The 12,231-nt window shown below is 35.8% G+C and overlaps 1 protein-coding gene across 4 annotated transcripts in view; it reads left to right on the top strand.

Moving 5' to 3' along the window:
* LOC120407826 (transducin-like enhancer protein 1) overlaps positions 1–12,231 on the top strand; it is a 93,893-nt gene that overhangs the window by 44,220 nt on the left and 37,442 nt on the right. For 3 of the 4 annotated variants that reach the window (XM_039544013.1, XM_039544014.1, XM_039544015.1), the window contains one exon: positions 11,096–11,212. In XM_039544013.1, coding sequence (XP_039399947.1) covers positions 11,096–11,212 — 117 coding nt within the window. Of the gene's footprint in view, positions 1–9,141; positions 9,173–11,095; positions 11,213–12,231 lie in introns of those variants that run through there. The other variant, XM_039544017.1, reaches the window with a different exon arrangement.

Genomic DNA, 12,231 nt, shown 5'->3' with positions numbered 1-12,231 from the left:
AGATAAACAAAAATTACTCACACCTGGTTTTTCTCAGTAGGTTTCCTTGTTCTGCTTCCTGTGTAGTGATAGTTGTGTGTGATAGGCATATATGTACCCTGTTCAGTACATTGTTTAAGTTGGAAAAATTAAAATAAACTGTTTAATTACAAAATTTCTGTGGTCATGATAAAATAGCAATGTCGGAGATTTGAACTTTAATCAGACTTGATTTGTTTGCCTTCTGGAGCTACTTTTTTTTTAAGTCATGTTTATTCCTGCTCACATTTTATGTGGCAGTTAAGGTTTTTTGTTTTTTTTGTTTAAAAAAAAAAAGATCTGCAGAAGTTTAAGTTGCAGAACAGGTGAGAAATCAAAATCCACACATTACTGCTATTTTCAGTCTCTTGGGCATTGTAATTTCTCTAACTGAATCTCTCTACCCATACAAATGTCTTCATTACTTGATTTATGCATCAGCTGCAATTTCCCTTGAATAATTTCCTTTCAGGCATAAACTAATAAAAATTTCATTATAAAATAAGGGTCTGGCTTAGCCCCCACCCTTCTGTCCCTATCCCAAGAAGAGTCCCCGAAAGGGTGCTACTTTGTTTTTTTCTTCACACTTTTGTGTCTGAGTAATGATGTCAAATTCAGGTGTCAGCAGGTGTTTATTTTGATTTATAAAATGAAACTATTCACTAATGCCATGGGTGAATTTGGTCCTTTATGCAGCAAAATGAGTTGTGATTATTCTCTTACTCTCAGTTAGACAGCAGTGTAAGATGCAATTTCACTAGGGTTATTCATTGTCTGATAGCCTTAAGACACTTACCTGTTTTTGTTTATATTGCTTGTAAATGTCGGTTGTTTGAATGGCAGGGCTTGGAAATATTTTAATTAAAAATTTCCGGCATGCTTTTTATATGATAAACTGATCTTTTTCTCTTGCTTCCAAGTTGGAATTAACCGTTCTTATTTATTTCCTTGCTCAGTGCAGTGGCATGGAAATGGTTAAAGGGTAGAATTCTCAAAAGCTCTGAAGGGATTGAGGAGTACAATTCCCATTATATAACAATGAGATTTGTGTTCCTAAAACTATTTGGTGCTCTTGAGAATCCCACCCTTAGTTAAGTATTTTCTCAGAGTCAAAAAATAGATCTCACTAAACTTTTTTTCTTGATCCTGTGTAAAATACTTGGCTAAAAATATTCTGCAAATAATTTAAAGAAAAATGTGACAATTTGAGAATTATGCAGTATGCTTAAACAGCAAATATGCAAAGGACACTTGAGATGTGTTGACTTTAAAGTTTAGGTGCCCAGAATCACAAGGCAGTGTTATAGAATGCAGACTCTGTGCAACCCTTCATTATGCACAACAAAGAAAGTTAGATACAGTATAAATATGATCTGCTGGATAGGGCTGTCAGAAAAGTTTTTTTAATACATTGTGTGGGTTTGCAGTTTTATTTTCTTAATTATAATTAAACTCATAGTCAGCTGAAACAATTCCACCACAGTCATGACCTGCCACCATATGTAAAATCCATGATTCCCTGCTGTGGGTGTGAGGCAACTAGCATAAGTGCATTCTGGGATATCATGTAGGATCATGTGGGACTTCAGGGCCCTGAAGAATGCACAGCAAATGTAAAGAAAATTACATGCTGATTGTCCTTGCTGTTTGGATATGCCATCTAGAATTGGATGTCTGCCACTCTTCAGATCCTAGTTCAGCAAAACACTTAAATGGGTTTACATGTTTTGCTGAATAGAGATGAATTTAAGTATGTGACTTAACACATATAAAATGCATTGTTATTTTGGGGTATCCGTTTCATGGCGAACAGAAGTTGGTGTTTTTATTTATTTATTTATTTATAAAGATGTTTAGACTCCATGGAACATTATTCAAATTCAGATTCAACATTTGTGGCTAACATTTATTTGACAGTGAGTTTTGGTTGGTTTGAATTTTCTTTCTTAGTCACATCTTTAATGTCACTTAGAAATGGTTTTTATATTTAAATATCTTTTAAGGCTAATATTCAACTGGTCAGAGTTACATAAGTCATGTCCACATGACTATAAATCTTATCATAGTGTTTCCTAAACTAGCACTATATTCTTATCATGCAGATTACTATTTAAATCAGTCATCTTGGTGACCTACATATTTATTTCAATGAGGCTTTGCATATTAAATGCATATGGTGATGCTGCCAAAACTGCTGACAGAAATATGCTCTGATCACCCAAGACACTAGAAACCATGTTGTTAATCTAAAGTAGCTGCAAATTGTTTAATATTGCTTTGCAGTACTTCACTATCATTTCCAGTGAAGATAACTGGTGTGAGCTTCCAGTGCAATCAATGGGTGTTGATTACTCTAAGTTGCAAGATAAAAGTATTCAAATACAAACCAAGCTTTTAATGCTCATCAGTGAGGTATTAATGTAACTTAATGGATTAAAGCTCTTCGAGTTTTTTTGTGAGGCTCTTTTTGAAAAAAACAAAGTGCACCCAGACTAATACCTGCAGTCAGACTCAGACTAATACATGCAGTCAGTTTATAACTGCATGGTTTGAAAAAGATGCATAAGCTAGTGAAAACTGGGAGTAAAATACTCCACATGTGGAGGTGCATTAAGCAAATTGATTATAATTCTGGATGATTGTGTGTGAGCAATGCCTATAGAAGTTGCTACTGTACGTACACTCACTGCATCTGGGCAACAACTTTTTTTTTTCCTCCCTTACCTTGTCACTCTTCTTAGCCTAAAAATCCTGAAATTAGTATAAGTGCAATTTGTCTGCAAGCTTTTATTTTTCAAAAAGTTATTTTGTGCACAGGTTTTGAAGATGATGATAATAACTTAAACTAAATCTTTAAAATTCAAATTGGCCAGTTTCGAAGGCAGAGGTGTGCACTTATAAACTCAGTCAAGTTTCCACTGATGTGATCCCAGCTGTCCAAAATTGAGCCAAAAGTTTGGCGCAGGAATGTAGACATTTTAACTGTTGTGATCCTTTTGGCTAATAAAGCTGACCAGTCAGTTATGCTAACTAAGTTCTGTAACTGAAGTTTAATAAGGGTTTTAGGAGACTCCAGTGCAAGCAAGCTTTGTCCACATTTTTCTCTAAAGGGTATAATGGCAACATCTGTCAGACTCATCTCAGGTATTCATTTATCACTTGTGCTCGCACTGTTCTAGCAGTCTATTCAGACAACAGAAATGCAAATGTTTTCAAGTATTGTATTGTATCAACAGTAATTCATAGTGGAGTTTTTAAATCTTTTTTTTATGCACTTGTGATTCATATTGTCTGAAGACAAGAATTCCGACAGTATGTTTTTAGAAGACTTATAAAGTACCTTTAGGTTTCCAAATGCATGCAAAATACCAATTAACTCTTAACTAGAGTTACCTGCATGCAGCTGTGGAATACTGTGTTGCAGTCTAGTGTGAAACTAACTTGAAGCAGCAAGTGCTGATGGCTGGCAACAAAAGTTACAAAAGAGGAGAGGAAGGGGTGGTGAAGATAAGTATTTATGGATAATTCCTGACCTCCATTTTGACAGGCATTAGTTAGAAAATATTGATTCAACAGAAGCACAGAGGAAAGCAATCTGGCATTTCTCACTGTGCTCATATAAGAATGTGAAGATACCAGTTTTTATCATGGTGGTTGCTGCCATTATTAGATTTAAGTTCCAGTTGTAATTAAACTTTTTCAAATACACTTCAGTTTTTATGTAGGAAGCCTTCTTCACTCTGTGCAGGTCATTACCAGTGTACAGTAGTGAACAGTAGTGGTTTCTCTAGCTTATGATTGGTGCTGACAATTGTGATATTGTATATGTAAATTAAAAATAATTATTAAATTAGTGTGCACACTCATTTCAGTTAAGCCTTCCTCCCCCCCCAAAATCCAACCACTGTACTTGTCAGTCTGTTTCTAATAATAATAATAGGAGATATACCAATCTCCTAGAATTGGAAGGGACCTTGAAAGGTCATTGAGTCCAGCCCCCTGCCTTCACTAGCAGGACCAAGTACTGATTTTTGCCCCAAATCCCTAAGTGGCCCCCTCAAGGATTGAACTCACAACCCTGGATTTAGCAGGCTAATGCTCACACCACTGAGCTATCTCCACCATCACCCCCTGTCTGAAACTTCTGACCCGTGCCATTGAAACTTGTGTTGATTACTGCCCCTGTTTTCAGGCAACTTGTCCCACCGAGCACATAAGTAACTGGTAGCTTTTTAATAGTAGCTGTGGTGCTTCTCTATCCTGTAAAAATATAAAATATTTATAATTAATTTCAAGTAGAGGAAGAAAATGGGGATGAGGGGGGGATAAAAAGAGAAATGAGGGAAGATGGCAAAAGAGCAATGAGGCTTCATATTTAAAACAAAAATCCACTTATTTTAACATTAATTTCCTACAGCTTATTTTTCTGGAAGAAAGTTCTCATTTCTAGGGATTGTGGGGGTTGGATAGAGAACACTGGAAGAGTTGTTACTAACAGTAAGTTGTTAGGATTTGCGTCAAATAAATCTTTACTCTTGGGCAGATATTTTAAAAGTTTACACCCCATAGGATCTGTGAAATGATTTCCCTCCTATTCAACTCATGCTGTTTGTTCTTGTTTACCAGTGGTGCATGACAGTCATCTTTCTCTTGATAGGGAGCATCAGAGCTTACTTTGGCCCTCTGATATTTTGGTTATAGACGTTAGATTTGCTCCTGCTTTTCTTTCTGACAAAGGATAAATGTTTGTTTTCCTGGTACATAGGGATGTTGGCAGATAATGCTGGTGTGCAGTGCAGCAGATCAGGTCTAATGCAGTACCTAAATGAGCAAATCAGTCTTTTTTTTGTCTGCTGACTACAGACAAGTGTGAGTTCAATCTGTTATAATGGTTGAGGTCAGTCATTGCAGTTGGTTAGATGTACAGCAGAATCTGTAAAATGACCAAGCACAGTGGAAAAAATACAGCTCTAGAGAATGTCTTAATTGGTCCCATGTGCAGTTAAAGCATGCATGCAGATGTGATGGGAACTCTGCTACCTAATTGTTATAATGTTCAATGTAAAGCTAATTGTCAATGTGGTGTGTGCTAGCAAATTAACTTCCGTATGCTGTAGTATAACACAGGATAAATGAGGTGTTTTGGACTCCCAGTCTGTACTGCTGACACATACTTTCCTTGTGGTTTGGAAAGAGTTCCTAAGGGGAATCAGAATGGCAGCTAAGGAAATCCATTTGAATAATGTGCATTATATTCACATTAGGGAACCTGCCTTCTCTCTCTACATCCATGAGTGGGTTTTCCTTTCACATTTGTTGCCGATGGTTTCAGTGTTTGAATTTTGTTGGCAGCAAAGTCGCTTTGAGATCCAAGATTGCCTTTATGCTGTTTGGTAACAATGACAGGAAGTAATATCACATTAAGCTTTTTTCTTTTTCTTTTTTTCAAGAGTTACTTGAAGGGAATCTATGCAAATAAATAATAACATTGAGCCATTGGAGAAAAATAAAATGTTAGTTATAAAATTGATTTAATCATTTATGCCAATCTGGATACATTGTATGTAGACTTTGCATTCTTAATCCCTGATAAATTGGGTTCTTAGCATGAAAGGAAGGATTATCCTCAATTAAGTGTCTAGTCTACTGAAATTAAGCTAAAACAAAAATTGGTGTCATGCTGTTTTTCTTAGTGAGTCAACCAGATATTTTTGACACACAATCAAATCAGTTAACACTGTAGATTTCAATCCAAAATGAAAAGTCTGTACAATTATCTATAAAATCTGTATTATTCCTATAGAGAAAATAGTAGTTCTAACATTTCAAAATCAGTCATTTGTAGAATGGTAAGGCTACCTTTTTTATTTCATTTGTTGTATTTAAATTAGCCATAAAAGAGAGACAAGAACTGATTAGATCTCTATAGAAATATCAGCTGCATGAGGGTGTTGTGAAGCTGCTGCTTTTTCATGCCATCAGTCCTATATTATGCCATTTAGGGCACTAATCATGTGGGAAATATAGACAGTACTTGACCTGACATAATGGGAGAATCTTCTCAGTTTGCTGTTCTAATTGGTAACTGTTCTCTGAACCCTCAAGTCACTTCTGTTGGCAGGAGGCACACTGAGTCCTGGGTAAAAAAAGTTTGATATTGTCATCTGTGTCCCAGGTTTTTTTGTTTACTGTCATTTGTGTCACTTCAGTATTTCATAAAGTGCTAGTAACATGAGTGGAAAATGGAGACCCTTTCATACCACCTGATGAAATTCCATACAACTGACACCCAGAAGGAGTAGTTTGCAACAGCAAGCACATATACATAAAAAAACATACTTTCACCAATTGCAGTGGATGTTTTGAAGCTTGCTCTTAACCCTTTAAATATCTTAATGTACTATTTTCATTTCTTGCCCAGACTAATCATTGAATTTATCCAGTCTAAATTGATTGTTTTCAGGACTGTTATTAATGAAACTTTTTTGAATAGTTAGTAAAAATCTAATTTTTAAAATATCCCTTTATTGTCTGTTCTGGGTTGTATAAAATCACAGTAGTGTTGGCATAATCTGTGAATGAACACCCAAACCATCCAAGATCTCAAACTCTAGGATGTCAGACATGTCATGTTAATTGATCCTGCTCACATTCCTACATCACAGGCTTCAGTGCTTGTCAGGAAAATTGACTGGAATACCTACTGCAGTAGCTTCTCATGTGGATATTTTAATTCCAGAATAAGGGCTGGTCTGCACTTAAGTGTTGCAGCAGCATGAAGTGAAGGCACTACCTATGCCAACGAGAAGGCTTCTCCTTTCATTGTAGGTACTTCATCTCCACATGCTGCTGTCTACACAGGGGTTAGGTTGTTTAACTATGTCGGTTAGGGGGTCTGGATTTTTCACATTCCTGAGTGACATAGTTACACTGATGTAAGTTTTTATAGTGTAGACCTGTGCGAAGAGACTCTCGTTTTGGGTTAAGAGTTTCCATATGAGGAACTATTGAGGAATAACTATTCTAGTCACTTTTTACTTTTTCCTCAGTCTGGAAAACTGGAGAGAGAAGGAAGGGGCTGAAAAATCATGAGTAGATTTCCTGATGCTGCAAGTTGGTGTGGCAAAACCTTTTTATTATTTAATTTTTATTTAAGAATAACCTTGAAAAAGATTGCTGATAAGTTTAGTCTCTTAGGTCCTTGCTACCCATTATCCATCCCCAATGTGACCCTGCAGAGTAATGAAACTGTATTGGGGGTAGCTCTAACATGCCTTGCCCCTCCCCATTTACACTCACACACAAATTTCAAATGTCTCTTTTCCTTCCTCCACTCCTTTTGCCCCCAGTAGAAATTTTGGTGAAAACAGTTTCTGCATTTAAGGCCTGATCCAAAGTAAGTGGGGATGTTTGCAACGGATCAAGTCTGCATTTAGTACCCAGTTTTTTCCAAATCCTTTAAAAATAATAATCTTGTCTGCTACACCCTAAACTATATCCAGTCAAAATGGTTAGCTTTTAAAAATATGTTGGAAGTTGCGCATAGCTGACATAAAGAAGGCAAGGTAGCCAGGGCCACCCGGAGGGGAGGGCAATTTGCCCCAGGCCCCTGGCCCTGCAGGGGCCCCGCGAGCACTGGCCCAGCGGTGGTCCGAGTCTTCGGCCGGCATTTCGGCGGTGGGGGGCCCTTCAGTGCTGCCAAAGACGCGGAGCGACTGAAGGCCCCCCACTGCTGAAATGCTGCGGAAGACCCGGACCGCCGCTGGGTGAGTACAAGCACCACAGCTCCCCTGCTTTGCCCCAGGCCCCCTGAATCCTCTGGGCGGCCCTGAAGGTAGCATTTGACATGACAGTTAAAAATGGTGATATTAACACTTTATAAATGGGGTACATTTTGCTGTATTGTTAATGCCCCAGAGAAGTGGTTCTCAACCTTTCCAGACAACTGTACCCCTTTCATGAGTTTGATTTGACTTGTGTACTCCAGGTTTCACCTCATTTAAAAACTACTTGCTTATAAAATAGACATAAAAATACAAAAGTGTCACAGCACACTATTACTGAAAAATTGCTTACTTTCTTATTTTTACCATATAAATATAAATCAATTGGAATATAAATATGGTCCTTATGTTTCATTGTATAGTATATAGAGCAGGATAAACAAGTTACTGTGTGTATGAATTTTTTGTTTCTACTGACTTCACTAGCGCTTCTTATGTAGTCTGTTGTAAAACTGGACAAATATCTAGATCAGTGGTTCTGAACCTGCAGCCTGGGGCCACTTGTGGCCCAGTCAGCACCCATGTGCGGCCATGTGACATCCTCACTGCTATACAAGTAGTATATATATTGTGTGGTTGCAACCTACATCACACACAGAGAGCTGCATGTGCAGCCCACAATGGTAAATAGGTTGAGAACCACTGATCTAGATGAGTTGATGTAACCTCTGTGTATCCCATGGGGCACACGTACCCCTGGTTGAGAACCATTGCCCCAGAGCACTGGGGGGGGGGGGGGAAAGAGGTGGTGTTATATAGGAAGTTTGCAGATGCTCTTATCTATTTGACTGGATGTTTTCAAGAGCTGTAGTCTCCCTGTTCTTAGGAATTCCGGTTTGTAACAATAATCGATAAGGACTACTAGTGGTTATTGGGATGGGGAAGTTACATCCCAGAAACTGTGGATCCTTGCCCCTTAATAATTATTCTGTAAGCTAGTAATTAAATACATATCATAGGAACTGCTTGTGTGTGTGCATGAGTATGCTTTTGGGGTTTATATAGTGCCATGTATACTTTTTGGACTGATAAATAAGTTTTTCTTTGTTTTTAGAATACTGAATGGCACAAAAGTGTGTCATTGTTGTTTGGTATAGACATGTGCATGTAAACATAGGGTACAATCATGTGCAGGAACTATGCATTAAAGGGACACTAAATTTAAAAATAAAATAAAACCTATTTTTGATCTCTGTTAATACTTGAAATTACTCTCTACATATTTTAGGTACAGATCTTGCAAGCTGCTTGCATGAGTGGAATTTACACCCATGTGGAATAATTTGCAGGTTCCAAGTCTTAAAAATACAAATTGCTCTTTCCTTTTTTGCAGTTATTTTCTGCGAGTCTGGACAATGAAAACCAATGAAGTCAGTTTTACATTTTATTATTAGTTTCCCTTTCAGCTTCTCAATCCTGCAATATTTGTGTTGCTTAAAAAAAAAAAAAGCTAAGAAATAATTTTTATTTTTTTTATAAGAACTATTTCTGTTGGTCTTGGGTTTAGCAAAAGCTGGCTTTTTCCCCCACAACTTTTTAATTTGTGGTCAAATTTGAGTTGACAGTGTCTCTTTAAGCTGTATCTTCTATTGCAGACATTGGGTATTCGTTTTAAAATACAAATCCATTTTTCATCAGAATTGGATTTTAGTATATATTGCTTCTGAAACATTGTCTTCCTTATCCTCTTGTGTGTGTGTATTTGGAAGGAGAAGCTGGGTTAAATTCTGCCTATACTTATCAAGGTAATTTGTTCAGTCATCCAACAAGCCCACCTTTTAGCCACAAAAACATTGTGGTAAAGACATTACTGTGAGCTTCTTTATACTGAATTTCATTGGACCCTCCCATATGCTTTGTGTAAAGCCCTCTGGCATTTGTGTAGCTTGAATAGTCATGAATAAAAGAGCTTAGAGCCAGCTTTAAAGTACAGCCTCTGAAGTAGGCAAAAGAGGATTCAAGTTGTCTTGTGTACCCTGTTTTGTTTTCTTCCTCTGTGGTTGAGCATTAATGTCTGAGCACTGCAAAGCTTCGGTTTCAAATGCGGAGTCATTCAATGAGTAGCAAACTGACTTACTTTATGTTTATGTTATTTTAAGAGTTCAATATCTATGACTTTTAATTATACACAAATATTTCCTTCTGGACTCACCACTGTATCTGATTTGGCCTAAAGTAAGTTTTCTTTTAAGTATGTAAATGTATATTGGCATCATGTTTCCTTCTTGTGATAATTTTTTTAGATGGCTTTTAGAAACCAGGCTTATCAGGTCTTTTTGATAGGAGTTTTTTGCACAACTCATTCAGCATTGTTCATGGCATTAACACATCACTGAACAAATTGCCCTCTTGCATATGCTAATTCTGTACTTAAAAGAATCATTGTAACATGTTTTAATGCTTTAGCTGGAGGGGAGATGGGAATCAGAGGCATGTCAAATTGTGTCATGTGACCCAAAAATATTTAAAATGCCTTTTTTTCTTTGGGTCAACAGTTTGTACTTAGCATAACTGAATGAAAGTAGCCTGTGTCATTTGTAGAAAAGATTAGTCTTTGCTCTTGTCTTTTGTGTGTGTACTGGCCTCAGTTTTTAAGTCTAAGACTGATTAAACAATGTGATAGCTTTAATTTCACATTAACGGTGAATGTTATGTTGGCAGTGAAAATATTTAATCTTTCTATTTGCAGTAAATTTAGGGCATCCTTTTGAGGTTACTATCACAGCTAATAAATAAACAAGCACTGGGTAATCTTACTCTGTAGTGAACACCTACTTAATTGTTATTGTTTTAAGAGGTAGTGTTCATAATGGTACATGCAATGGGCAGATCCTCCAAGCTTTATTTGTTTTTACATTGTAAAAATGAGAAATCCATCTTTAGGTAATAACTTTAAATTTGCAATTATAATATATAAATGCCACTGTATGTTTGTGTATATGTGAATACATACAGTATTTTATATGTTCATGAATAAACAGTGTTTCTCCTAAAGTAAAACAATGAGGTCAGTTAAATTGAGTAACCTCACAAATAGTAACTGACAAGTGAACTAAATTTCTGATAGGTTGATTTATGCAAAATTAAGCAACGAATAAGCAAAATATAAAATGCATGAATTCCTATCATTATAATTTGCCTTTGAAGATTTTGATAAGTTGAATTAAATCGAATGAGAAATTGAGAAGGTATTACGTTTCTAAAATATCTATTGCATCTAGTTTTAGTTTTCAGGTGTATATGAAGGAATTCGGGAAGGAATTTTTGATTGACCTTGTTTTTTGTCTTTACAGAGTAATTCTCTGTTGGTACCGGACAGCCTGCGAAACACGGATAAACGCAGGAATGGTCCTGAATATTCCAATGACATCAAAAAAAGAAAGGTGGATGATAAGGATTCCAGCCACTATGTAAGAAATCTGTTTCAACTAAATGATTAATTTATTTGCAGATATTTTGTGTGTGAGCAGTGAAATAGTTGTTAAAAGCAGGGCAGATTGATTGATTTTAAATCAGTTATTTAAATCACTCATTTAAATCTATTATAATCTGGCTTAGTATTTATACTTTTTAGTTACCTTCCTAAAGAAGGTTAGTTCTCATGTTGAATTGCAACTAAATATAGCTTCACATTAAATTTGGTGTTTGTTTTTGTTAATCAGAAGGATACACCACATTTATTTAAGCAGTTATATAGAATAATTTACATTTATTTGGATTCTTAATTTTTCTTAATTCATTTTTAATTTTTTATGTTAGAAAATGTGAATGGTGCATTTCTTATTTATTAAATGATTAATTTTAACATAAGATTTATGTCAAGCTCTATTTTGATGGAATTTCAATTAAAAGAGCACAAAAATGGGATACTAATTTTTAATTAAACTATCTTAAATATACTGCATACATAATATGAACGTTTATCAAAAGGTGTATCAAAATATGTTTTGGATTTAAAGCATCTGATTTATTAAACAAAGGAAGTATTATCTGTAGTTGGTGAATCTCATTGTTTCTGGTCACCGAGTCCTTAAGATTTTAGAACTAGTAGATCTCATAGTCTCAAACCTAGTTTTCATTCATAGATTGGAAGAGGAAAACAAGCTTTCCTGCATTTTCAACTGCCATTAGTTACTTAACTTTGAATGAACTAGTCACTGAACTGAAATAGTTGAATAAACTGAAATTAAGAAAATAGTCTCTCTGCACTTTCAAATATGTACTGCTTAATATTATTTTTACATTTAAATTATACATTATAATAAGTTTAGGCCTCACCATAGATTGTCATGGTTCCAATTTTATATGTAAATATTGTTATTAAAAACAAAAATAAAAACTGATTTTAAATTTAAAAAACCTGATTAAAAAAATCCATCCTTGTTAAAAGCTGTATTTCAGGTTTCGTGTGGTTGTTGCCACACTTATT

The sequence above is a fragment of the Mauremys reevesii genome, linkage group 6 (genome assembly GCF_016161935.1).
Source record: "Mauremys reevesii isolate NIE-2019 linkage group 6, ASM1616193v1, whole genome shotgun sequence".
Classification (NCBI taxonomy): domain Eukaryota; kingdom Metazoa; phylum Chordata; order Testudines; family Geoemydidae; genus Mauremys; species Mauremys reevesii.
This window is presented reverse-complemented; position numbering and strand designations above follow the sequence as displayed.